We start from the raw sequence: 27,917 nt of genomic DNA, 5'->3' as shown, positions 1-27,917 counted from the left end.
AAAACAAGCACTGGTCATACCACTTTTATTTGCATTGTATCTGTTACATTGTTTATTCAATATAGAAAAAATATGAATACATTCACTGTATTCTTTAATTTGGTAATTCCACATTGTCAAATATTGACTATTTTATATTGGGTTTCCTACCCAATTTAGAAATAATAACGGCCTGGCAAACAATTGTCATATTACTGACATAACAGTACAGTTGTCCCTTGGTGTCTGAGGGGGACTGGTTCCAGGGCTTCCCCCAACCCAAGGATGCGCGAGTCTCTCACATAAAATGGGGGAGTATTTTCATACAGCCCACTCATGTCTACTTAAGATCATTTCTAGATTATAATACCTCGTTCAATATAAATGCTATGTAATAGTTATATACTCTATTCAGAGAATGGCAGGAAAAGTCTACATGTTCAGTACAGACACAACCATCCACTGCAGGCCTAACTACAGCATATCCATCAGCAACAATGTAACTTTTAAAAATTATTTTCCATCTGGTTGGCTGTGTCTGTGGATGTGGAACCTCTGGAAGAACTAATACATTTCTCTTGCTCTTTTTCTTTCTTTTAAACAACCTAATTTTGAAAAGACTTAGGATTAAACTAGTGCTTATTCAGAGATATACTTTAAAAGATGGAAATTAATTCATTCTTCCCCCAGTAAAAGTTCTAAGATAAGCATATTAAAGCACCTCAGTGATCCAGGAAAAATATGTATATTCCTTCTAAAGGAGTCAGTGCTAAAAGAAAATCAAATGGTAGACTCCACTGCACAAAGGATCTGTATAATATCCCTCACCAAAAGTCAAAGAAAATCCTTAAAACAGAGACCATATTAACATAATTGTGCTGGAAAAATGAAAAATCCACACTTAGACCGCAGGTTTCTTTTAAAAATCCATGTTGCAAATAGAATCAGTGATTTTTTTTTGGACATAATAACTCATTACTACAAAATACAGTTATTTTCCATCACTTTTAGTTTCAGTGTACACTATGTACATAAACACGAGTTACCTCTCTTAAACTAAATACAAATGAATAAAGAACTTGTTAAAAACCAGAATCAGGACTTATAAATAGTGCAGAAAATGCAAACGCCAAAAATACGACGCCTCCTATGATCGTCACTGTAAGAAAAGAGAAAAAAGTTACATTAAGGCAAAATTCCTCTTTGAGGAAGCCATTATTCTTCCAATCTAGTATATTAGCCTTAAAACCAAATTAGAAATGCAAAGAACACTTAGCATGGCTGACTCTGAATAGTGAGAATCAGTACTGTTTTGAGAAATGACAGAATTACATTAAATTAAGACAGTGCTGGCAAAACGACAGTAGAATTAGAACTCATCTTACCACCCAGTAATAAAAGAGTGTGTCCAACAACTTCTGGCTAGCAAAGAGACGTCTTTAGGGCCTACCAAGTACACATGAAATTTTCAGCAGAATCAGTAAATGCGGTCTCTACCTGTGATTCCGAATCTTGTAAGACAGATTTTTAGGCCAAAAAGTTCTCATATTTCCACGTGATGACTGTTTTTACTGACTTAAATCTGCCCTGAATCCAGTAATGCTTACAGGTGAATTTGCTTTCTACACCACCCACACAAGGGAAACACAGCCCATTTGCAACAGCAGAGGCAACACAACAGACCTCATCGTGAAGGCCATGTCTACTACAGATGTAAGAATTTAAATAATTAAAACTTCCCCTTTGTAAACTCTCTCTGTGATGCTAAGAGTTGAAACATATGGTATATTTTTGTAATTAAAAAGGAAAAAGCCCTGGCTGGTGTGGCTCAGTGGATTAAGCACCAGCCTGTGAACCAAAGGTTAACTGGTTCGATTCCCAGTCAGGCACATGCCTGGGTTGTGGGCCAGGTCCCTAGTGGGGGGCACACGAGAGGCAACCACACACTGATATTTCTCTCTCTCCCTTCCCCTCTCTAAAAATAAAGAAAGAATAATTTTTTTTAAAGGGGGAAAAAAACCTTACCAGTTCGGACAGAGATTTTTTGTGCTATCATCCTTCCTCCGATCACAGCCAGCCCAGTGCATAAAGAGTGCCCCACTGTTCCTCCCACAGCCACACCGCAGGGGTCCTGGAAACAAAGAACGATAACCATAAAGCCCTGGAAATGGAGATCAACAACAAAACATGAAACGGTTCTAAAAATGCAGATGTATATTTATGAAACTTGTAATAATAGCTGCCTGAAGGAATGTTTCCATTATACGTAGCACTAGAGATAAAAGTAGGAAAAACCCAATGTATAAGATCAAAATAACCCTAACTCAAACTTTCATTTGTTACTAAACATAATTCACAGGCAACGGCTAGCTCAGTGCTAAGGAGACCTAACCTAGGCAACTCTCCCCTCAGACAGTATCTGACACAGGAAACTAAGTAATCCTAGTTCTCAGTACAGTCTGACTGCACTTCCCAAGAAGAGAGACCCTGCATCCTTCCTTCTGCACTGCGTCCTCAGGCACAACAACCAAGTTTCTCAGCTACCATTCTCTGGATGAATTGTGGTAATACCAATGTGATTAAAAAGGTAAGGGGAGCAATGGAGAAAGGGTTTGTGGATGACGAGAGAAGTTAAAGGAGAGGGTCAGGGGTCAGTTGAGTGCAATGGTGAACAGGGATAGGACTGAACAGAATCAATTACCCTGTGAGAGAACGCAGAGGAGGACACTGACACCACCACCGTGAGGAAAGCAAGACGGAAGGGATGGCAGAGGAAGAGGTGCCCAAAGGAGTCTGAAACGTGGCCAGGCAAAGAGCCTCCTGAGATAACCACCCCGGGACCTGCTGATGGCAGCAGTGCACTCGAAGCACTGGATCAACTTTACCAGTGAGACCAGAAACTGGTTCTTCAGGTTTAGTAGGCAAGGAAGTAGGGCCAAGCCCTCGGAGACTGAGGGGAAAGGAGGAAGAGGGTGGTATTTGGAAGAGAAGTGGAACTGAGGAAGAAGGGGTAACATTTTTTTGGATGAGAAAAACTTCTGCATGCTGAAATGCTCATGAAATGAGGTTGGGAAGAGGCAAAGATTTCAGCTGTAAGTGAGGGAAGGAGCTGGGATCCAGAATGCAGGAGGGAAAGGACGGCCACAGGTGTCTGGGAGTGAGGCTCACTGATCCTGCTGCTCCCTGGGAAGGAGCAGGCGAGGGAATGGAGGCGGTTTACGACGTTTGCCAAGAAACAGAAGACTGACTGCATTTGCCAAACTCTGTAACTTCTAGAACTGGTAAGGCAGAAGGTGCTTTCATTCTATCTGAAAGTGATATTTGAGAAATTACTGGATTAGATGAAATTAAACAGTTCCTTTATTACAGGATTTGTCAGTCTTTGCTATTTTCTATACTCAATATTCAAAACAAAAAACACCCGGATATATTATGACAAATTTAGTTGACTCTGGGACCTTCTCTTCTACTTTTAACATGTCAAAGGACACTAGGATTCTGTGAAATTCAATGTGGGAACACTAAATTATACTGGAAACAGAAATGAACTTCAGGCTAAAATGTACTGAACTAGACTGCATGGTTTTTTACAAAAAAAACAAAACACAAAACATTAAGGATTAAAAAAAGATACCCATGTTTCTACCCACAGGCTCATTATATATGCCCATGGTGCCAGCAGTGTGGAAGGCGACCAGCACTGAGTGCCCGCTGTGCTGGGGACCCTACGTGCACTGCCATGTGTCACGGAACCACCCACAAAACAGGCTACGGGGAGGTGCTGCCGTAGTGTGGTCACCCAGCCAGAGACGCGAACCCAGTTGGCAAGCACCACACTGCTAGACCAAGGTGACCCACACAGAGAAGGGATCCTGACAGGCACCTCTGAAGGGCACCTTTCACAGGTGCCCTTAAGAGGGCAGTACTAAGGAAAAGGGAGTAACTCTCATCACCTCGGCGCACCACGGCAGGACCACCACCACCACCACCACCACCACCACCACCACCACTACTACCACCACGGGGCCTCTGGCTTTCAGGTCCCGATGCTGGGAATCCGAAAGGCAAATAAAAAAAGCCTAGAAATCAAGGCAATTATAGGGCAAAGCCATTAAAATGACATTTTAAAGTTTGTTTTAAAATATGGAAATAAAATGAAAAACCAGATTCCATTTTTTCTCCAAAATACAGCATTTTCAAAGCTTCTCTGACAAAACAGCCCTGTCCAACTATTAAACTGCAGTCTTTATTAAGGAACCTGTTCTATTTCTAGGAGTTAAAAACAAATTCAAATCAAGCTTGTCATCCAAACCCCCTACCATCAGATAAAAATGTAGTTTTAATAGATATAAAAACAGATGAAGAATATTAAGATCAAGAAAAACCTGAAAAATAGAAGCAGCAGCATTCTGAAAATTCCACAAGCATCTCCCCCACTAATCTCAATTAAGTCTCCGTGAACATGAATAGATCCCTCACATAAAACTTTACTATTACCCTGAAAAGGAATAAAGATTTAAAAATTTTTAAATGGGTATCTTTTAAGTAAGCAGCATTTCAAAACTATGAACAAGATACAGTAGGAAAGACTAGAAGACAGACAGTGCTGGCTCTAGTCCTTGCCCCCGCTACCCACTAGCGTCTGTCCCCAGATAAGTCGGCCCATTCCTCTTGCCTGAGGTTCCTCATCAGTAGAGCAAAGGCGAGAGAACAAGATGACCTGAGGTCTCTTCTGGCTCACCATCCTAGGGCCTATTATTTTGGGGCTAAGACTTAAATTCTTTAAGTCATCTTGGCAACACCAATTTTTTTTAACACAAAGAACAGAAGAACCCAAAGATACCCACTTCTTTGGCTTTTAGACATTTAATGCCAAATTGGCCTTCCATTATTTACATCAATTTCTTTGCATATTCTCAATAAGTGTACACAACAAAATTATGAGAAAAGAAAGAAAGCCAAGCAAAACCAGCTGCCACAGCATCATTCTGGCAAAACTGAAGAAGGTTCAGCAAGATGAATCAAAAGAGACCAATTAAGTTTGCACACAAGAATACCATTTGACTGACTGTACAAAGTGGGAGTTGGTCAATTTTAGTATTTTTTAACATTGATTTCAGAGAAGGAGAGAGAGAAACATCGGTTTCTTGTTTCACTTATTTATGCATTCACTGGTTGATTCTTGCATGTGTCCTGACCAGGGATAGAACCTACAACCTTGGTGTTATCAGGATGACACTCTGACCACCTGAGCTACCCAGCCAGGTCCAAGAAGGTCAATTTTAAAGCGTGGAGGATTACTAGCTAAAGCACAGTGGTCTAGCATGAAATAGTCCCTTGGCCCCCTCTGACTCTGCCCAGTGTCCTGTGGAGCAAAGTAACATTGGTCATGTTCTCAGTTTTCCCACAGAAGCAGTCATGTCTCGACTACCACTCACCTCTCTAGCTGCCAAAACAATCGTAGTCAGTTGAGAGCGATCACCCCACTCTGCTAAGAATGTTAGTGTAAGAGCTTGAACAAAGATGGGTGAAATAAAATGCAGCCACTTTTTCTGAGGTATCGTGCTTGTACCCGTTTCAACATCTCCTGGTCCATTTAAGAGTTTCGTTCGTTGAAACTAAGTTTAAAAAAAAATTACATCAATATCAGAAAGCAAACCAAATTGCACAAAATGACTTAATCTTTCTTTTAAAAATTTAAATTCTATGGAATATGCTCCAACAATCTAAAGTTACGTGACCCCAAACTTACCTTTGGAACCACCGTCTCACATAGCAACAAATGCTATATTCTCAATTCTTCCACTCCTCCCCAACAAAACAAATCAAACGGTATTTACTGATCATTTGCTAGCCTAGATACTGTGGGGAAAAAATGCACAATTATAAACTACAGTTCCTGCTTTCCAGAAGTTCATCATCAATATTAAGGAACCTGATTACACGTTTGGTGTCCATCCCCACAACCTCTACCGCACTCACACTGACCTGGACAGGCCCTAGCACACAGCCAGGGCAAAAACGAAACTAAGCAAAACACGTCGCACATCTATGGACAACCGTGGAAAAACCTCTGGAGAGTGTTTATTCTTAGCTGAGTGCCTTTTTGGTCCACATATTTAACAGTGCTATGACTTACTTCTTCATCTTTTTTCTTTAATTCTGCTTGAACTTCTTCCAGTTCCTCTTGACCTTCATCTGGACTCATCTTTAAACCTTCCCGAAGCATTCGAATGCCAAAAATGGCAAATAATGCAGTTGAAACATAGTAGGTATACACCCTGGGAATGACTGTGGTGGCATAGCCAAACAGAACTGGGAGAAAATGCAACAATGCATCTGGTTACCAAACAAAGAACGGTTACCTTCAGAAATCCTAATTTACTACTGTTTTAAAAGGGTAATGGTTCACATTAGAAACTAATCTAATACATAATGACCTTAAATAATTCCACTTCTTTCCCTTCACCAGTACTGAACTCTTAGGCCTAGCCAAGGACCTAAGAGCTTGTCAAAAAGCCAACAGTCCAGTTGAAGATGGAACGTGTTCCACAGGGACCTCTCACAAGATCAGGAACGCCTCCTCAGATAAGAGGAGTTCAGTACTTTAGATAAAGGGTTAGCTCTGCTGCCCTCTAAAGATCCCAAAGTCTTACAGCCTGGGAGCTACAGCACCTTCCCATGTCAGTATTGCTTCACCACAAATCTTTAAATTACAAACTTCTACAGTGAAGACCCACAGCAAGATCCTCATATAGCATGACTAAACTCTGCTCCTTCATAACTATTTAAAATAAACATTTTATGAAAGAAAATGAATTCTTTATACATATATTAAAATAACATTTACAACAAACTCAAACTTACTCAGGACCATTCTATTCCACTGATAAAAGGACAATTATGAAAATTATACAAAAACTATCCTTGGAACTACATCAAGAACCCAAATCCTAACTAATATACCTTTATATTAGTAATATCAGTTCAGTAATTAAAATTTAAAAACTATGGAAGGGCCAGAGGACAGTCCATATATATAATAAGTGTACTCTACTTCACCAGCTCTTTTATAAAATAGGTGCAACACTTACAAATCTGTCTGGACATCCAATCGCAGAGGTGAACTAGTCCCTATTTCTTTATATTAGAAAATGGGAAAAAAAATAAGTCACCCTTAGTAATGTACCAAACCCATGCATGCATATGTGCACACCTGTATTTGAATTATTTGTATGTGTGCGTACACACAATATGCACATAGATTTTCTAGCTCTGTCCCCTGAAAGGCTAAGAAGCAAGACATCTCAGCAACAGTGAGCCAATCTCATATCCAGAATTTTTTTACCCCTCCCCTCATGTGGCATCGCATCCCTAGATGTGCATTCGGTGCAGATGTGCCCCATTTCCATCCCACAAACAGTGACTTTGAGGCAAGTTACTGAAGACAGGGACACTTCAGAGCGGACAGAGAAAGGAAATGGAGGGAGTCAGGCCCACCCTACTCAACAGGATCCCTGCAGCAGCCAGCCCCTGGGGCGCTGCCAGAGGACATCTGCTCAGCTGTGGTTCTGTGGCTTCACTGCCAGGCTGGAGGCCAGTGGCAGTAGGCGTGCATGCTCTTCTCGCTGCAGGCCAGGGAGGTGCACTGCCTTTTGAGAACTCAAAACCAATGATAAAAATCAAATAAAGTCAATTTGCTTTGTACTGTCTCGTGCACTGGTATTTTAAACAATGTCAGTGACAAAAATGCTCTTCCCTTCTAGGGTGGGCCCCTCTCCCCATCGCTGGATACACCACAGACATGGTTTCGGTCCTAGCCCTGCAACCCCAGATCTTGGTTCCTAACACCATTCCCACTAAAAGGCTCCCCCAGAGAAATGGCTAATTCCAGGACTGGGCAGAGAAGGCACAAGATGAGCCTGCACTATATGTTATCATACCAGAAAGTAAGGAGAACAACAATGGGAGCATGTCACAAGGACACAGGAGCCAGCTTGCAGGGGCCCCCAATCACCAAACAGGACAATTTAAGCAACAATATAGTTAAGTAATTAATTAATTATAAACCACTGAAAACGCAAACTCATGAGTTTATACTGAAAACAGATAAATCAAAGGGAGATGAAAAGGAACTCTTTCTTAAGAGTAGTATGCTAGGCTCCCTGGTAAATGTGGATGGGGTACTAGAGTTAGAAAACCATTTTGCAAGCATCAAAGGAAAATGTAAATCATGTAAGGAGTCATGATTGATGTTAAACCACAGGGAACAGGGTATTTGCATTGTCTTAAAGTGTTTCCCTAAAGACTGCATATTAGTTGCAAAGGAAGAAAAAAAGAGAAATCTTAACTGGGCAAATAAAACTAAATCATAATGAGGGCCAGATATGATGCTCTGACAGGGAAAAACATCAGCTATGCAGAGTTCTAGTCGAGAATGAATAATCTCAATCTAATCACCAGGAAACTATCAAACACAAAATGAAGAATAGTCCATTATAGCGGTAGGGGCTGTATTGTTTTTAAAGGTTTTTTTTTTTTTAAGATTTTATTTATTTGTTTATAGAGAGAGGGAAAGGGAAGGAGAAAGAGAGGGAGAGAAAGATGTGCTAGAGATACATGGATTGGTTGCCTCTCGCACTCCCCCAACTGGGGACCTGCCCGGCAAGCCAGGCACGTGCCCTGGGAACTGAACTGGCAATCTTTGGGTTCACCTGTGCTCAATCCACTCAGCCACACCAGCCAGCGCAGGGCTGTTAAAGTGTGACTATCCTAAAGCACGTAAGAAAAGGTGTGTAAACACTACAGATTAAAATACTAAAAAGAACTAAATGTAATTAATACTTGACCTAGACAGATTCTGCTATAGAGAATAGTAAATCAACTGAAAAAAATTAAATGTGGGTAACAGATTAATGTATCAATTTGCGTATAAAGATGCATATTAAATTATGCAGAGATAGCCCTGGCCAAGTAGCTCAGTTGAGTCGAGTGCCGCCCTGACACACCAAGATTGAGGATTCAATCCCCAGTCAGGACACAGACAAGAATCAGCCAATCAATGCATAAATAAGTGGAACAACAAACTGATGTCTCTCTTTCCCTCCCTCCCTCTCTCTAAAAACCAATAAATAAAAACTAAAAAGTACAATAAATTGTGTAGATGTACACTATACAACCGTAAGATATATAAATCGTTGTGTATGTACACATATCTACCTGTAAATTAAGTGTACACATGCACATAATTTTACTTAGATATAGATAAATGCATAGGGAGGTCACAAATGCTAAAGCAAATGGGGTAAAATGTTAACACGTAAGTCTGGGTAAAAGGTATATAATTGCTCTTTGTACTATTTTGTTTTTGCAACTTCATAAAATTAAAACATTTTACCAGAGGTTTAAAAAATTTTTAGTGAAATGTAGCAAACCTTTTACAATCTACTAAACTTAGTTTTCCTTTTACCTTCAGATAATCTTTAAAACAAACAAACAAACAAAGTTGTGCTGGTACTTATTTACCCTTATAAATCCCATCTTTTCTGCCTGGACACCTCCAGAAGCTACAAAAAACTACTTGGGATTCTAACCTTGCTGTTCTTCCCCCAGTTACTGTCCCTCTAGTTCCTCCTGTCTTTGGAAATCTTCCCTCTGACACTCAAGCACTTTTTGTCTGGGAACAATAAGCGGTCATTTCCCTTTTAGCAAGTGCTTTGCATCAAGTCAGAACAGAGCTACGAATGCTCAGTCATTCTCTCTTGGCATGAAGTCTCAAGAAAAGTATCTGAAGTGAAGATACAGATTTGGGAATCACTAACTTACAGGTAATTAATTACACTGAGAATATTAGCGTGAGGGAAAAAATGGGCAGAGAATAAAACTGTAGAGAATATCAATATTTATGGTACAAAACAATTTTTCAGAGAGAAAGAAATATAAACTAGACATACATGGTGTCAAAGAAATGGAGAGAATAAAAAGCTGGGAATGCCCATGAATATGGTCCGAGGAGCTCATTTGCGTGAAAACTGGACTCTGTAACGAGAAAGCTGATTACTGAAGCCTTTCCAACAGTGTCAGAAGCAGAAATCAGACTCCTTGTGGATAAAGAGTGAAATGGGAGGAAGGCCTTGAGCAGGAGGAATAGCAGTAATAAAAAAACTCTGAAGTAGGTCAGATCATCAGCCCTGCTGTCAGACGGCACAGAGAGGCCAGGGGAGTGGGGGGCAGAGCCTGGATACAACTCCCCCGCCCCCGGCAACCTGCTCCTCTGAGGAAGTACAGAGACAGGAGACGCAGGTGACCAGCCTGCAGACTCCACACACAGCACCTTCTCTGCACACTGCACAAATCTTTTTCTGCGTTTCAGTTGCATTTTTACTTTTCTTGATATAATAAAGCGTTATATGGCAAAAATGTGTATTTTCTTCTGTCTTCAATATTAAAATGGCTACACAAAAATTCACCAATTCTGATAAGATTTTTTTTAAGTGCACATTGATATGACAGCTGTCACAATACAATCTAACAAAATTGTTTCGAATGAAGTTAAAGACAACTAAGTGCCACTAGGGCCATCTTATGGGGGGAAAAAAACAAACGCAAATTTTTTGGCCAACCCAATATAATGGGCAATAGCAGCTTAATAGAGCACAATAAACTGAAAGTGACCCTTCAGTTACTGATTATAAAATTTCCTCCAACAGGAGAATATGCAATTTTCTGTAGGCTTGAGTCCTGCTTCTAAGATACCAGACATAAACTTATCTGGACTGGAAAAAAAAAGAAAAAAAAAAAAAGAGTACACAGCAAAAGCAAGGATTTCAAACCAGTGACTAAGCTGAGGACTGCATACTTTGATTGAATAGCTAAACATTTTATTTTAAAAATGCAATATACTTTTTAGGAATTTATGTACTGAAACCATATTCTGTTTATAAAACTATGGAACATAAACCAATTTCTAACATAATTAGAAGATTCTGTGACTTAATGCCAAACACCATGCTTTTGCCTAAATCCAACCATATGAAGAGGAAAAGCACACCTACCTGATAAGCACGTCATTAAGCCCAAGGCAAGCATAGCACCAGCCAACACTGTCAAACGGTTGTAGCGCATTGCCATAATGGCGGCTATAAAAAATGTCTTGTCACCCAGTTCAGATACAATGATAACTGATATGGCAGCGACAAATGCATGGATAAATCCCAAATTAGTTTGGGTAGCTGGATCTTCTTTATTGGCATGAACTGGGACAGCTGGTGTGAGTCCTTTCTGAAATAAAAAATATACATATATCACCTACTTTTTGAAAGTCATTATTTACAATTCTTTTATTTTATATGTGGATTAAGATTATTTTTCTGCCATGGTCATTAGACTTATTTACATCACTCTGAAAACCATTAGTAACCACAGAAACCTCTGATGGATGGTTGCTACAATGCAGATGCAAGTGCAATTCTACAAAACAATTTTAAAAAAACAGTGTATACCAACTCTATACATTAAAATTACCTTACTTTCTAAAAAACTGTGAGTTGAGATCAAGGTCTTTATTTTTCATTTGTAACTTGTGTGAAAGGCTGTGTTTACCAAATATTCAAGTAATAGGAACCTGAGATAAATTTCATTAACACTTCAGAGGACAAAGTAAGATTCAGAAACCTCAGCAGCAGGCTGGAGCAAGAGTTGGCTCTAGCTAAGATGAGGTCTAATATAGCTGGATATATGAATGGTCCTACACTAAAGTCTAAAAATCTCCTAAGAGATAACATGGCCTGATTAAAAAATAAAAGACAAACCAGAGTTTTGGGTTAGCGTTAAAGCCATTTTCAGCTGAAAATGTGACAAAGCTCCAAAGGGGCAACAAGCACTTTAAAGGATCAGTGGCACGTCCATCATTCTGTGCTGCTCACTCTTTACCCAAAGTTCTGTACTGGTTCTTGAGCACCATACTTTATGAATACCAGGCATTCTTCTCAGAATTAGAACAACTAATCCTAAAACATATATAGAACCACAAAAGACCCCAAGTAGCCAAAGAAATCTTAAGAACAAAGTGGGGCTCATGCTCTCTATGTCAAACTCTGCTATAAAGCTGTAATAAAACTATACATGGAACTGGCATAAAATACACACACACACACACACCCCCCACTGGCATGCCCTGGAGGGCCCAGAAATACATCCTTAGCCTTACAGTCAATTAATCTAGAACAAAGGAGGCAATGATACACAATGGGAGTAAAGACAGTCTCTTTAGTAAGTGGTGCTGGAAAAACTGGACAGATACAGGCAAAAAAATTAAATTGGACCACTTTCTTATACCATATACAAAAATGAACTCAAAATAGATGAAAGACTTAAAGGTAAGACCTGAAACCATAAAACTACCAAAAGAAAACAGGCAGTAAACTGAGAAATCTGTCATAGCATCTTTTAGGATATGTCTCCTTGGGCAAACAAAACAAAAGAAATAAACACACACATGGTACTACATCATACTACAAAGTTCTTCACAGCAAGAGAAACTATCAACAAAACAAAAAGATATCCTACTGAATGTGAAAAATATTCACAAATGACACATCTGATAAGGACTTAATATCTAAAACATATAAGGAACTCACACAACTTAACACCGAAAAAACAAACATTTAAAAATGGGCAGCCCTGGCTGGTATGGCTCAGTGGCTGGAGCATCCTCCTCTAACAGAAGGGTTGCAGGCTCCATTCCTGATTGAGGCACATGCCTAGGTTGCAGGTGCATCCCCAGTCCAGGCACAGGCACATGTGACCCCAGGTCCGGATCCCTATGATCCCTGGTCTGGGTCTGTACACAGACAACCAACAGATGCTTCCTCCAAATCAGTGTTTCTCTCTCTCTCTAAAAATGGAAACGAAAATGTCCTCAGGTGAGGATTAAAAAAAAAAAAAGCAGAGAACCTGACTAGACATTCCTCCAAAAAGGACATACAAATGGCCAACAGACATATGAAAAAATGCTCAACATCACTAATCATCAGGGAACTGCAAATCAAAACCACAATGAGCTATTGACTCACACCTGTCAGAGTGGCTGTCATCAGTAAATCAACAAACAAGTGTTGGTGAGGATGTGGGGAAAAGGTTCCTCTTATGCACTGTCTGTCGGATTGTAGATTAGTGCCGTGACTATGGAAAGAGTATGGAAACTCCTCAAAAAATTAAAAATAGAACTGCCATATAATCCAGCAATTCCTCTTCTGGGTATTTAGCCAAAGAAAACAAAAACAGCACTTTGAAAAGATATATGTTTCCCTCAGTTCACTGCAGCACAACCAGTAACAGCTAAGATCGGAAAGCAACCTAGATATCAATAGATGAGTGGGTAAGGGAGAGATGGTTTGTGCGCACCCATGCACACAGACACAGGAATATTACTCAGCAATAAAAGGAAAGAAATCCTGTCATTTGTGATAACATAGATGAATCTTGAGGGTATATGCTAAATGAAATAGGTCAAAAGACAAATACTGTATGATTTCACTTAACCATGTAAACTTAAAAAAAAATGAACAAAACAGGACAGACCCCATAGACTGAGATCACGCTGATGGTTGCCAAATGGAGAGGGGAGTGAGAGTGAGAGAGAGAGAGATAGATATTGAGCAAGAGCCGATTCCTGGTAGGTTGCACATGTCTTTGGCTAGATCCATCCAGAAAATAAGTGCTCTGCAATTACTCATTCACTACCCAGAAGTACAGAGGAGTTGGGCAATCTCTGACCAATGAGGGAACTCAGTTCTGAGGTTCATTTCACAAGGCTCCTTCAAAGTCATAGCAGAATTCAGTACTAGTCACTCATACAGTGGCTAACTTGAAAATGCATTGGGATATATCCAGTTACCTCCCCTGGGCTGACAATTTGAAAGAATCTGATGTGTTCTGAGAACAGGGAGTAAACCACCAGATGAATGGGGGGGGGTAACAGGATAAATAGGGCCCAGACTGAAAATCCTGTACAGTATGGCCCAGCTTAGAGGCAAGTGAGCAACTCTTAGTTTGTTTTTTTTTTTAGTAGAAGGCAAAAATATGATTAAGGTACTGTGACTAATATATCAGGGCTAAAAGTACAGAACACCAGCCACTGGAACAATTAATTAGGAGGTTAGCTGCATAAGACTAATTCTGATAATACAGAAGGAAAAAAAAATCTTTTCACAATGGAAAAGAACATCAACAGAACGTCAGAAAGGGGAGAATCAAAGATGATGGCTAAGGTTTTCTATCTGGTTGACTAAGAGGAATACTAGTATTCCTACACAGTATATGGGAAAGAGGAAGAAAATAAGGGGTCTGATTTCATACCTGTTCAATTTGAGGTGATAAAAAACATTTCAAATGAAAGTTTCCAAGAGGTCATATAAATAGGACCCCAGCACAGCCTCAAGGTACGTGTCTGGTTGCTGGCAGCCAGAGTTGATTGGCTAGAGCTTTGCAAGGAGGTGAAATTTCCAAGGGAAAAGGCCAAGATTAAGTTGAAAAACATGAGTCTTAGGGGATGTCTATATTTAGGGAGAAGGGTGGGGGGGTAAGGAAAGAAAACAAAACTGTCTTAGATATTTAAAGTCAGGCAACAGAACACAGATGGTCAAGACGGGGCAAGCACCATTTCACTGAGCTACTAACTAGACACCAGGCACTTTCATATACATTGTTTTGTTTGTGCTAAAAAACCTTAAAAGCTGCTAACACAAGAGGAGAAACTGAGGACCAACAGCGTTAAATAATTTTCCCAAGTTAAATACAGCAAAGATGGGGTCCCACCTTCAAAAAGTGGAGAGGTAGCAGTGTCAAATGAGAACTCAAAAAAGAGCCCTGGATTTAGCAACTAGGAAGTTACAGGTGTCTGTCAGAAATGAAATTTCAATAAAAAGAAAGGGGTTCACACCAGATAATGGAAGACTAAAAGGAAAGTGAAAAAAGCAGCTAATTTCCTAGACAAATTCAGTTTATAAAACTGAAGAACAGATATAAACATACTGGAGAGAGACTGCAGGTTCAGATCCAAACAACCACAATAAAGTGAGCCTCCAAATCTTTCTGCTGGTAGAGCACCGTGCCTTGAACTTGTAAAGAATACAACACCTGTGAAGAGCAATGAACTGAGGTATGCTTATAACACAGTCAAGAGGAGTTAACTTACTGGCCTTTGAATTTTTTCATTCCCAAAACAGGAAAGAACCTGTGGGCATGTGTAAGCAGATAGAAAGGAACCGACGAAAAGGAGAGAATGAAGATACCGAGGAAGGAAAATACTGGAGGTCAGAGAACAGGCAGACAGACACAGAGAAGTGTGAAAAGGATGACAGTTTTTACCACTGCCCAAAAAAAGGTAGAAGGCACGGGCATAGAAGCAAATATTTATATGTGTACAAGAGGGTCAGATGTGGTGACTATAATTTCAACTTTGGTAACCCACTATTCAATTATAGTGTAATGAAATAGTAAGTAATGAGACACAGTGTTTCCTTTGGTACAAACACTATCTCATTATTTTGGGTCTGAAACCCAAATTATTTACATCTAGAAAACAGTCAACAACTTGTAATTTAAAAAAAAAACCTTGCTGAATAACTCTACTCAAAGTTAAATTTAGCTCCAAATTGAAAAACTGTGAAAATAAAAAAATACTTTTTATTTAGAAAGTATTCTTATATACTTTCATGATCTTCAAGAAGGAAAAATGACAGTCAACAATGAAAAAATAATGACTATTATAGTTCTAGTTCCATAGTTTCAAATGAACACGTCTGACTACCGAAATTGATAGACACCTGCCTCAGAACCTCCATCTACACATGATGAAAATAGGGAGATGAAGATGCTTCCTTTGAAAAAAGCCTACAGCCACTACAAGAAAAGACTGATGTCCCTGGAAAAAAATAAAAGGTCGCTCAACTGTCTCCTTGCCATTACTTTATCATATAAAGTCAGAAAAACCTTTTTCAGAAGTTGGAAAATGTGGGCAAAAATGTATGCTCAACTTAAAACAATGACACCATGGATAAGCCTGGTTTTAAAAGATTGCATTACAATAAAAAAATATTTTATCATAAATTTTCACAATCATTTTCTTTTTATGGATAGTTTAGTCTGTTTTTTAAATTTTATTTTTATTAACATTACTTGTTAATTCATATTAGAATATGTATTTAACGAATATATTTTGATTTTAATGAATGTTTAACAACTTTATGAATGTTTTTAATGGACTTAGAAATGTTGACATTTGAAAGGCACTAAATGTTCACTGATTTTGTTTTAATCAATAGCTTTGGTGACAGAATACCAAAAACCGAATTCGATAATGTTCATTTCACTCTGACACAGCAATCCTCAGCCAGATAAGTGTCCTCACGCCTGATGGCCTCAATCTGCACTATAAAGAGGCTAGAACCAGGAGACTGCACTGACGGAGCAGGACTGCAACTAAATCAGAATGGAAGACGTTCAACCTATCTTGTGGAAGGCCTTCTCACGGTTAAAAGGTAACAAATGAAAGAAATGCCAAGGAACAGAAAACACTGAAAATCTGTACTGTGTCAAGTATCAGGCTTCATGGTTTAGCAACAGTATTCCTTAACCAGAGCAGTGCAGATTATAAATTACCTTTATTAAATCCACTTGATCTCCCTCAACTAAAAGGACTTGTCTTCTTATAGTACATATGCAGCCGAGGGAAGGAATTAGAAAAAACTGAGCACGTCACTAGAAGCATAAACTGCGTAAATGAAAGAATCCAAATGACCAACAGTACTTTTCTTCATGAGTTTGTAAATTGGGGTTTAATTGTAACTGTTAGTTCAGAATGAATTCCCCCAACATTTTTTTAACCTGATAGAGAAAAAAAATACCCACTGTAGAAAGTTGTTAGAAATTCAGTTATCTGCTTCAAAGCATCCTACAAGATATGACTGCATTTTAATAATACATCTTATACTTGAATGCCTACCAGTGAAGGAGAAACTTCCCCCTCTCCAGGGTAAGTTTAAATATCATACCCTTTTAAAAAAAGGTCTTCTCACATACTGTAGTACTGTTAAGCAGAGAAAAAAAAAGTTGAACCATATCAAAAAGTTACATGAAAATATAATTAACACAATTGGATTCTATCACAATATAGAGATTAGAACAAATTCCTTTTAAAAAAAACATTAAGGATATTAAAAACAAAAATGTTATATTGTGCCTGCCCTTCCCCAATTATAAGAATCCTTAAGACCACTTCAATAGTCACTAGATACAGTTGACTTCATTTTACATGACTAGCTTTATTTTGCAGTCGTGGAAAGGGTATTTCCATACCTACCACCATTCATGCCTCAAAAATCACTATGACTAAAACTTTAATGAAAGGCCTGGAAAGTTACATTCAAAATATCTTTCACTCACTAAATTAACCCAAAATAATTACTGGCGGGGGGGCTTCCAATGAGTTTAAAAACAGAGGGCTAAATCATAAATTCTGAGAATAAATGTCGTGAATCAGCATTTCAGTTCAATTTCAGAACTGGAAATGGCAAGCAGCGTCATCTAAGGCCCAGGAGTGCCAAGCAAGAGACAAATCCCTTTTAACCAGGTAGGGAAGTCTTCACAAAGAGGAGAGAGATCTGCTAGTTCTTGGAAGGTGCACACGTTCTGACCGGTGGGCTTCCGGGTCACTCAAGCCTTGAGGGAGACCTTTTGTTGGAGAGAGGAGCCACGGAGCACATGGCAAGGTCTTCCGCTGGAGTACAGCATCTGAGCAAGGGAGGGTGACTAAAAAGCCTGGAGGCTGACTGGAGCCCGATCAGGAAATAAACTGAACATCTGCCGAAGAGGCTGGACTGAAATCAATAGTCAGGGGCAACTCGGTAAGATTTCTAAAAAGTTAAACAGAATTCAAAGTATAGGAAGACTCGTTGGGCGGAGACAGGCTGAATACAGCCTAGGGTGACAGGGGAGGGGGAGGGGATGTGGGCGCCAAGCCGACCCCTACTGGGGCCCAGGGCCTGAATTCAGGAGTCCAAATAGGAAATGAGAAAGCCCAGGGCAGGTAGACGGAAGAAATTTAAAAAATGTTGCCGAAATTTGAATCCAAGTGACGAAGTGGTTCTATTAACATAAATTAAGACATTAATTCATATTTATTTAGGGAACGCAAAGGACAATTCTGTATACCTATAAAGTTAGTTTGGGCATCCTACACCGCTGCGGCACTCTGTACCACTGCCAGAGGCAGATTATTCATCGGTGTTCCTAAGGGCTACTTTCTTACAAGCAAAAACTCGTTTTTAAAAAGTGAGAGTCGCGCTTCAAAATCCATGTATATTTGGGAGCGGGGGACCACAACCCACAAGTCATGCAAAGCTGAATTTGACTAAACAGTTCAGGATAAGCTGTTCCAACAACGAAAAGAATAAGAAAAGCCTCCCGGCTGCCCTATTTAAACTTCCTACTTGGGATGAGTATTTCCAGCTTTACACAATACATCTGAATAACAAGACTCCCATTCCTCAGCAGCATCTTCATCCTCCCGAACTAAAGGGTCACAGTGGCCTACACTGTGCTTGGGCTCCCCGTCCCTTCACCAAAAGGAGCTGGGCGAGACCAGGCCTGACCCCGGAAAAAGCGCCCTCCGCCGTCTTCCACGCACCGGTGCCAGGCCGGGCTCCCCTCCCCCCGCCGGCAGCCGGCGGCCGAGGGCGGCGCTCCGAGCGGCCGCGCCCCTGGTACCCGGAGCAGCCCGGCCTGCTCCGGCCCTTCCGGCTCACCTCGGCCCGAGCCGGCTCGGGGCCCTGCCCGGCTACGGGCTGCGGCTGCAGCTGCTGAGCAGGCGCCGGCGGCTCCTTGTTCCGGTGGCTAAGGTCTTCGTCGGGGACCGGCAGGACCCCAGCCGCGGCCCACATTAGCAGAAGCAGCAGGACCAGAAGCACCCGGGGCGCAGATGCGCGGCCGCTCCCCCGGGCCGCCGCCATCCCGCCCACCGAGACGGCCGCCACTAGAGGAAGTGTAGGAGACGCGCAGCCTCGACCCTGAGCCGCCCCTCAGGCCTCGCCGCCGCCGCCGCCGCCTAGTGAGGAGTCAGCACCATGCGGGAGTGGGCAGTGGCCGTCTTGAGCTCCAAGCTCAGCGGCGTCCACAGCCGCCCGCTCGGCTCTCCCTCTCCCGGGATGGCCACAAGACACCGCCAACAGTCTTAGGGCGCCCCAGCCCTGATTCCCCCCCAGACCCCGCCCCTGCCGGCCTCCCATTGGCCCGGCGTTCGCCTCGGCGTCTTGACGTCCTCCGGCAGGCTGAAGTGCGGCTCGCGCCCTTTTCCCATTGGACAGGGCACTCCCGGCAGGTACCGTAGCCACGTTACCTTTTCTTGCATCCTTCTCACGCCCCACCTGGGCCCTCTTCCTCTGTAATTGCCCACCTTCCCAGAACTGCAAGGCTCGTTACCTCTCCTTTCTGAGTCTTACCCCCTGAGTCTAGGCCGGTGTTTCCTTTCCCTTAACCTTTTCTACATGTCGAATTAGTTCCAGCACCCTGGTTACGTGGCACTCACTGCGAGCACCACCACACCTAGCGCGGTTCCGCACTTCCTCGCAGATTCTCCGTGTGGCCTCTGACGCGGGAGATCTGCTGAGGATAAGGTTCTTAGAGGGCCAAGATGCGATTATTTAAAACCTCTGAAATAGGACTTGGGAAGTAGCAGATATTTTTCAAGTCTTGTTTTACGATAGACACTATTTGTTTGCCAATAGTCACCCCCAGACCAAAAAAAAAAAAAAATCGAACATTGCCCTTGTCTTGCAACGGCTCTCCGTTTTTGGTGTTTTGTGTTGCATCTATTTTAGAATGGCCTCTTAAAATTTGGCTTTTGAAATTGAGTGTTTAGGATTTTCGAAGGATGGAGATTGAGGTGGGCAAGAGCAGAAAACAGGAAAGATTGGTTGGTTAGGCTTGAGAATATTTTTACATTTTGTATTTTAAAAAGTTGAGCTAGGTAGTTATCAAAAGTTTAACTAATATGGTGCTAACCATGTGCCAGGCATTCTTCTACATACCTTAGATATACTGTACTTTGTGAAGAGCTGAGAAGAGTTATCAGTAAAGACTGGAACAAGAAATTAATCCACCAAAACTGACAAAGTGAACAAAGGTACTTTGAGGTCACTGAAGAACCATGTTACATAATCAGTTGGTAAAGTTTTTGTCTATGCTGTTCTTCCTGTCTGTTATTAACTTCCTCTGCTCTATCACTATAAACTACTCACACTTTCAAAACCTGTTCAGGTCTGACATCTCAGAAGTCTTCCTCCATTACCTCTTCCTACAGAATTCATCACTCCTTGCTTCCTGCTACTGTGGCTTACACAAGCTTCCACTGTTGCAGAAGTAATCAGGATGCCTCTTACACAATTGGGATTGCAACTGTTGTGCCCCCCAGTTCATCTCTAGAGTGCAAATATTTGAGCCCTCGCACACCAGTAATGGAAATCCCAGAAGTCCAGACTGTTCTCCTTCCAAGTCCTTTTCCTTTATGCATACAGGATTTGCTGTGCTTAAGAAGTACCTGAAAAAGTCTAGTAGATCAGTCTCATGGCTGCGGCAGTAGGGTAAATTCGGGAAAATTGGTCATGTGTCCCTGATTCCTGGAGGGTGCTTGGCATATTTTCTGGGGGTGGGCTGCCCAAACCCCAGAGCTCTCTAACAGGAAGTGCTTCTGGCCAAATTCCCAGCCACCTCAGCAGATAAGGCAGCAAGGACTTAGAGTTACAGAGAGTGGGTTGGAGGGAGGACAGTCTGGACTTTAGGGCTTTCTATTACTGGTGTAGGAGGGCACAACTATTTGCACTCTAGAGATGAACTAGGAGGTACAACAGTAAGACTCAGTAGGAAGCATCCTGGTTACTTCCACAATAATAGGCTGTGTGTGGACTGGCCAGCTGTGTGAAGTGGTTCAGGGGCAAGGCTGTTTAGCAGAAGATGTAAACAGAGTAAGGGAACCCACATAGTGAGATCAGTGCAATGTCAATAGTCTGGGCCAGAGTGGAGCCTTTCCAACCTGTCCCGGAATCATGCTGATGCAAGGACCCTCAGGTTCTGCCAGTCTAGGCTCCCCGTGTCAGATTCCAAAGTGGTCAGCTCTTACTGCACTGAGAAGTGCTAAACCAGGGCTGGTTCTAGCTTTCACTGTCTTCAGAATTTAAAGCCATCATCCTATTTCTCCCTGGTGACTAACTCCTTTGAAAAAATAACAACAACAACAACAACAACAACAAAGCCTACCAAAAACAAACAAAAAACACAGGCATGTCCTGATACTTTTCTGGGTTAACAATTGGAACTACTTACTTCCCACCCACTTAGGATGTGGGAGGGTCTACAATTCCAAGATTGTAGATACAATCTTGGCCTACATAGATACAGTCTCACTAAATGTGGTCACTTGCAGGCACCCTTCTGGTAAGAAACCTTACTATACATGCGTAACATTGTATTTTAATACTTTTTATTCCTACCTCCTGACCAAGCCTTAAGCTTCTAGATTGTAAGATTTTGTCTTTTGTCTTTATATTCTTCCCCCGCACCTATCAGATTTCCTAACATGGTGATAGTGATGGCCAACAGTGCAGCAGCAGCAATAGTAGCAGTAATTCTTTACTGAATGAGACCCTGATTCGGGCAGTGCCCTGGACGTGTTACCTGAGTGACCTCACCAGGTAGGTACTATTATCTTCATTTTTACAAATGAGAAATGTGCGACTTCGGTCAGGTAAGTTTGCCAGAATTACAGAGCTACTAAATGGCAGACGTGTGCTTGATACCCATGTGTGGAACTTACCTAACTGTCCCCTACTTCCTGAAAATCCAACCATTTAAAGCCAACCAGTTAATGGGGAATGTTTTTATTATCTAGCAGAGGAGAAGGCCCTCTCCTGCCCATCATATGGTTCCATGAAGAGGACTACGTTCTGGCCTCTCTCAGAGCCTTAACCATTTCACTTCTGATGGTGTAAAGTGAAGCGGGGCAAGTAACAGCATACTGGGCTCAGCTCTGCCACTTTTTCCTCTTAGGAGGTGCAGCCCACAGCTGTCCTCTCTGGGGCTGCCAGCTCCCAGCCCCGTGCTGCTTGCAACCGGGTAGGGACAGCTCTTGATCTGGAATTCAATATTAGTCCAGCACCCCTGGCTACCAGACCTGAAGTCACTCCTTCCAACCTGGCTGCCTGTCTCACTGTTTCTTTCCCCAACTTTTCGGAAGGAGAGAAGAGGCAAGGTATCTCCTGAGCTTTCTAAGGGACTCCTCCCTGCATCCCCCCAGTCATCAAAAGGTGAATTAAAGCTTTTACTTTATGCAGTCCATACAGTAAAGGCTGGTTTGAGAAGCCGGGGCAGGGAGTGATGAGAAAGGAGAGCAGGAAGCAGAAACCAGAAACTTCATACTGAGAGTCAACTGAAGATCATTCATAATTCAAGAGAGGGCACTTGGCAAATTGAAATGTAAGTTAATGACAAATCGCAATTTATAACTCGCTTGATCTTCTCAATTCTAAAGCACTTCTGCCATGTGCAGTGAAGCATGCCACTACCCACAGGCACACTGAAACCCTCAGATGATGGGGACCTGGCCGCTTGTAGCGGACCTCTGCTGGTCCAGCAGAACGGGGGACCCACCCTCTCAGGCTTATTCTTTGACTTTTCCAGGTTTCTACAATACAATGGGCAGACAATTCAAATGTGTGCTCCAAAATTCTCATTTGTCCAACTGCTTGCTTCCATCTCCACCTGAATGCATCACAGGCACTTCAGACAAAGCCTGGGCAAGACAAATTTCTGATTTCTTTCCAAAAAATCTGTTCCTTTCTCAGGCTTCCCTTCTCAGTAAATGGAACCAACGTCCCCCTATTTGATTACTTTTATTTCCTCCTACCCCACATCCAATCCACTAGCAAGTTCTGTTGGCTCAATCTCTAAAATAGATCCTGAATAGCTCACCTCTTTCTATCTCTACTGTTACTACCTTATCCATCCTACGTGTCATATCCGTAATCTAACTGACAGTCAGGGTGAGCTCTCAGAATTAAATCATTTTATTTTCCTGCTTAACATTATCCAATGACTTCTAAATGCCCTTAGAATAAGGTCCAAAGTCCTTATCTCTGAACTGAAGTTCTGTGTGATCTAACCCACACCTTATATGTGGCTGCATCTCTTGGTTTTCTCTGCCTCAGGTTCCGTGCTGTTTCCCTTCTTAGCTTGCTCCTTTTCCAGGCCTTCTTCTGATCATTTACAGTAAATATCACCCCCTTAAGAAAGACCTTCCTGCCCACCCACCTAAAGTAGACCCCTTCCCATCCCCCTATCACTGTCTAGCTCACCTTTTTGTAAAGTTTTTTAAAGCTTTTTTTCATAGCACTTATCACTATCTGAAATTGTCTTGATTATGTCATTGTTTACTTGTTATACTTATTATCTGTATCCCTCAACTGAAATGTAGGCTCTATCAGGGAAGAAATGTGACCTGTCTTGCTTACTGTCTTTCCGAGGTCTGAAACAGTGCCAAGCTGTGGAAAATACTCAGATGTGAATGAATCATCAATTTAATGGAATTTCGAGAATGAAAAGACAAGACAAATCTAATGCAGAGGTAGTCTGGCACAAAAACACAGGTTTTTGATCTTATCATTCCTTCCTCCCAAAAGGCCTGAGCGGCTTAGAAGGGTTTTTCTATGCTTTGTTGCTGGCCTGATTCTGAAAGACAGAGTTCATCCTACTTTCTGCTCACATCCTAGAGGCTTGGAGTTCATTCGTAGGCAAAGACAAGAATGGGTCTTTCACTCACCAAAAAGCCTTCAATTTACAATCTCTCTCCTCCTCCAATGATTGCCAGATTCCTTTAGGTTAAACAGCAAATGGGACTCCAACTGCTGGTCCCCAGATTAAGGGAAATCCTCTCAGGCCATTCTGTCCATTAAAGAATCAGTGCAGGAAGTTCGGAGATGTGATTTAAGGCAGAGAGCCGGTTGGAAATTGGGAGGGGGCGATGCTCTTTCACTAAAGTAAGGCTTGACTGTTAGTGAGAAATTGGGTCAAAATTATGTGGACTAGAAGAATACAAATCCATTAAAATAGATGAAGGTCTTTAAAAGGAGAAGAGTTGCAGCCGTGGGATTTTCCTCCTCCTGTGCCTCGGGGAGTAGAGCTTCCCACCATGAAAAGTCTGTGGACCCTGAGACCTGCCCACCGCCTCTGCCGCCACAAGCAGGCCTGTAGGACCGCAGTTGCAGTGGACATTGTGTCTCAGGGGGTAGAGGAGTAGCCCTGCTTCCACCAGCCTCAGAAACATCTTTCTTTGTGGACTACACCGATTTGGGAATGCTCTCGCTGCAAGTGATGCAAAGAGATTTTTCCATCCTGACTCACTCTCCAAAAAACCAGCTGGAGAAACAGCCTAGGAGGACAAAATAAGTTTGTACAAGGGAAGCTCAAATGCCTCTAAGAATATAAACAAAGGAAAAGAACCTGGTTGGGGTCTCCAGCCCTGTTTAAAGCAAGCAAACATCCTTTATCCTACCCTAGGCAATCGCCACAATGGGGAGCGTGACCCCCAGTTTTACCAGATATTCCAACTTGTCAAGGAAGAAACAAGAGATCTAAAATTTTAAGTGAAGGTTCCTAATTTTAAAATTAGGACTGCATTTCACTAAATGTAACAGGGAATCCAAAACAACACCTAGCATAAATTCGGTAAAATGTTTTCCCCTCAAAAGAGGCATTTCAGAACAAATCTAGGAGCTCTGCAGTGACCAGGGATCCAGGTTCCTTCCAGCTTTCTGTTCTATCGTTCTCAGGGTATGACATTTATCTTCCTGATCCAGTACAGCCGCTAGAGCTCTGACGGCCTGTTCCAGGCAGACAGGGAAACAGGGTATGTGTCTTTTAAGGAAGCTGCCACAAAACACATCTATTTATATCCTTTTGGCTAGAATCTAGCTGCCTGGCCACAGCTAACGGAAAGCAAGCTTAGGAAATTTGACATTTCCCAACTTCCCTTACAGATACACACACACACATACAAGTATACGTGTGTGTATATGGCCACTAATATGTGTGTGTATATGTGTGTGTATGCACAATAGAGTTACATTAAGGAACTGGCTCAGGTGATTGTTAGGGCTGGCCAACAGGCTAGAAACTAAGGCAATATTTTTATATTATAGCCCTGGGGTAGAATGCCTTCTTCTCCAGGCAACCTCAGGTGTTGCTCTCAAGGCCTTCAACTTACTGGATTAGTATCCGGTAGTTAGGGGAAACTGATCATTAGGTGTTAATTGCATCTGAAACGTCTTCTCAGCAACATCTAGATTAGTATTGAACAAACTATTGAGCATCATAGCCTAGCCAAGCTGACCTGTAAGGTTAACCATCACAGTCACTCTTTCAAAATTTTGTAAAATTGTGCGGGCAAGCCAGCACCTCCCTGAATTGGGTCTGACCTGAGCCTTCCAGTTCTCAATCCTTTCTGCACACACCGGGGCAAGGAGCTTGGTCCTTTCCAGACCTCTGTGTGTGTGTGTGTGTGTGTGTGTGTGTGTGACATGCCACTGAGTCAGCTCCGACTCCTAGCGACCCTCTGAAGGAATGATGTCCACAGTGCCCTGTCCTCAGAAGCCCTGCCCAGCTCCTACGGCTTCTTTTGTGGAGTCAGTCCGTCTCGTGGTCGGTGTCCCTCATGTCCTGCTGCCTTCTATTTCCCCAGCATTACTGTGTTTTCCAAAGAACTGTGCCCTCTCTTCATGTGCCCGAAGTAGGGCAGCTTCACTTTCGTCATTTTTATTTCCGGTGATGTTTCAGGCTTAAATTCGGCTTTCTGGCGGCCCATGTATCCATACAGCTCTCCTCCTGCACCCTGCTTGAAATGAATCAATTTGTTTCCCATCAGCCTCCATCACTGTCCAACTTGCATATCCATACATAGTTATTTACAAACCTACAGCACAAAAATATCCTGACCATACACACACCCTCCACAGCACTGGAATCACCTGTGCCTGGTAACAAGCGGCCTGCAATAAACACACCCAAGTCCCACCCTTTCTCAGATACTTTACCTAGATAAATAGCTAGTTTTATTTATCTTTTAAATTTAACCACTGTGTTGATGGGGTGCTGTCACACTGTTCTCTTTGACCCCGTTGTAACTTGTTAAATTATTATCACTTTAAAACCCAAACTTCTGGTGCCAGGGAGTGATACAGAGAGGCGCCGGGGGTGGGGGGGGGCCGAGCTGGGGCTGACGAAGCCTGCCCTCACCTGCCATCCCAATCGGTGCAGCCAGCCCCACCTGCACAGACAGTGCCTTTCTGCTCACTCCCTATTCAGTTCCTTTTCACTTGTTTTCTTTCTCAAAGTTAACCTGGATACAATCAGCCTAGAAAACGAAGGCATGCTGCAAAAAAAGTCACTGATTTGTTAGAGAGCTTGATATATTATGAATATTTCTTTTCTTATTCTATTCTTATGTGTATCACAGTTGTTTTTCCTAATTTTTAAAACGTTGTGTATCCCATTTGAAATAGCAAAAAGAAAAATGAAATACCTAGGAATAAACCTAACGAAAGAGGTAAAAGACCTGTATTCAGAAAACTACACAACACTGAGGAGAGAAATCAAGGAAGACACAAACAAATGGAAACATATACCGTGTTCATGGATTGGAAGAATTAATATCATCAAAATGTCCATACTACCAAAAGCAATTTACACATTCAATGCAATTCCTATTAAAGTACCAATGGCATATTTCACAGACATAAAACAAACACTTCAAAAATTTGTATGGAATTATAAATGACCCCAATTAGCTGCTGCAATTTTGAGAAAGAAGAGTAAAGTAGGAGGGATCACAATACCTGACACTAAACTCTACTACAAGGCCACTGTAATCAAAACTGCCTGGTACTGGCATAAAAACAGGCACATGGACCAATGGAACAGAATAGAGAGCCCAGAAATAAACCCAAGTCTCTACGGTCAATTAATATTTGACAAAGGAAGCAGCGACATAAAATGGAATAAAAACAGCCTCTTCAACAAATGGTGTTGGGAGAACTGGACAGCTACGTGTAAAAAAATGAAACTTGAGCACCAACTTACACCTTATACAAAAATAGATTCAAGGTGGATAAAAGAGTTAAATATAAACCGTGACACCATTAAAGTCCTAGAAGAGAATGTAGGTAGGAAAATCTCAGATATTTCACACAGAAACTTTTTTACTGACTTGTCTCCTAGAGCAAGGGACATAAAGGAAAGAATAAACAAATGGGACCTCATCAAAATAAAAAGCTTTTGCACAGCTAAAGAAAACAGTATCAAAATAAAAAGAGAACCAACTGCATGGGAAAACATATTTGCCAATGATACCTCAGACAAGGGTTTAATCTCCAAAATATATAGAGAACTTACACGACTCCACTCTAAGAAGACAAGTAACCCAATTAAAAAATGGGCAAAGGACTTTAACAGACACTTCTCCAAGGAGGACATACAGAAAATCCAAAGACACATGAAACAATGCTCAATATCGCTAGCTATCAGAGAGATGCAGATTAAAACCACAATGAGATACCACTTCACACCAGCCAGAATGGCCATCATAAACAAAGCAACAAACAACAAGTGTTGGAGAGGTTGTGGAAAAAAGGGGACTCTAGTGCACTGTTGGTGGGACTGCAGACTGGTACAACCACTATGGAAAGCAGTATGGAACTTCCTCAGAAAACTAAAAATGGATCTGCCTTTTGACCCTGCGATTCCACTGCTGGGACTCTATCCTAAGAACACTGAAACACCAATCCAAAAGAACCTTTGCACCCCGATGTTCATAGCAGCACAATTTACAATAGCTA

At 41.7% G+C, this 27,917-nt stretch overlaps 1 protein-coding gene and 1 long non-coding RNA gene across 2 annotated transcripts; one reads left to right on the top strand and one right to left on the bottom strand.

Moving 5' to 3' along the window:
• Window positions 1–9: 9 nt before the first annotated feature.
• Window positions 10–19,223, bottom strand: TMEM165 (transmembrane protein 165). Its single transcript, XM_045834236.1, has 6 exons — window positions 18,786–19,223; window positions 11,034–11,259; window positions 6,119–6,294; window positions 5,418–5,597; window positions 2,005–2,110; window positions 10–1,138 (listed from the first exon to the last, which is right to left on the bottom strand). The coding sequence occupies exons 1-6, from the start codon at window positions 18,987–18,989 to the stop codon at window positions 1,062–1,064; spliced, it is 969 nt and encodes a 322-aa protein (XP_045690192.1). The 5' UTR covers window positions 18,990–19,223; the 3' UTR covers window positions 10–1,061.
• A 20-nt stretch (window positions 19,224–19,243) lies between these two features.
• On the top strand, window positions 19,244–26,645 carry LOC123815717. The gene is made up of 4 exons (XR_006785160.1): window positions 19,244–19,357; window positions 21,601–21,725; window positions 22,365–22,506; window positions 26,586–26,645. It is a non-coding gene; the product is annotated as an uncharacterized LOC123815717 (long non-coding RNA).
• Window positions 26,646–27,917: the final 1,272 nt, after the last annotated feature.

This window comes from Phyllostomus hastatus, unplaced genomic scaffold, assembly GCF_019186645.2.
Source record: "Phyllostomus hastatus isolate PE091 unplaced genomic scaffold, TTU_PhHast_1.1 phas_contig_196, whole genome shotgun sequence".
NCBI lineage: Eukaryota > Metazoa > Chordata > Mammalia > Chiroptera > Phyllostomidae > Phyllostomus > Phyllostomus hastatus.
This window is presented reverse-complemented; position numbering and strand designations above follow the sequence as displayed.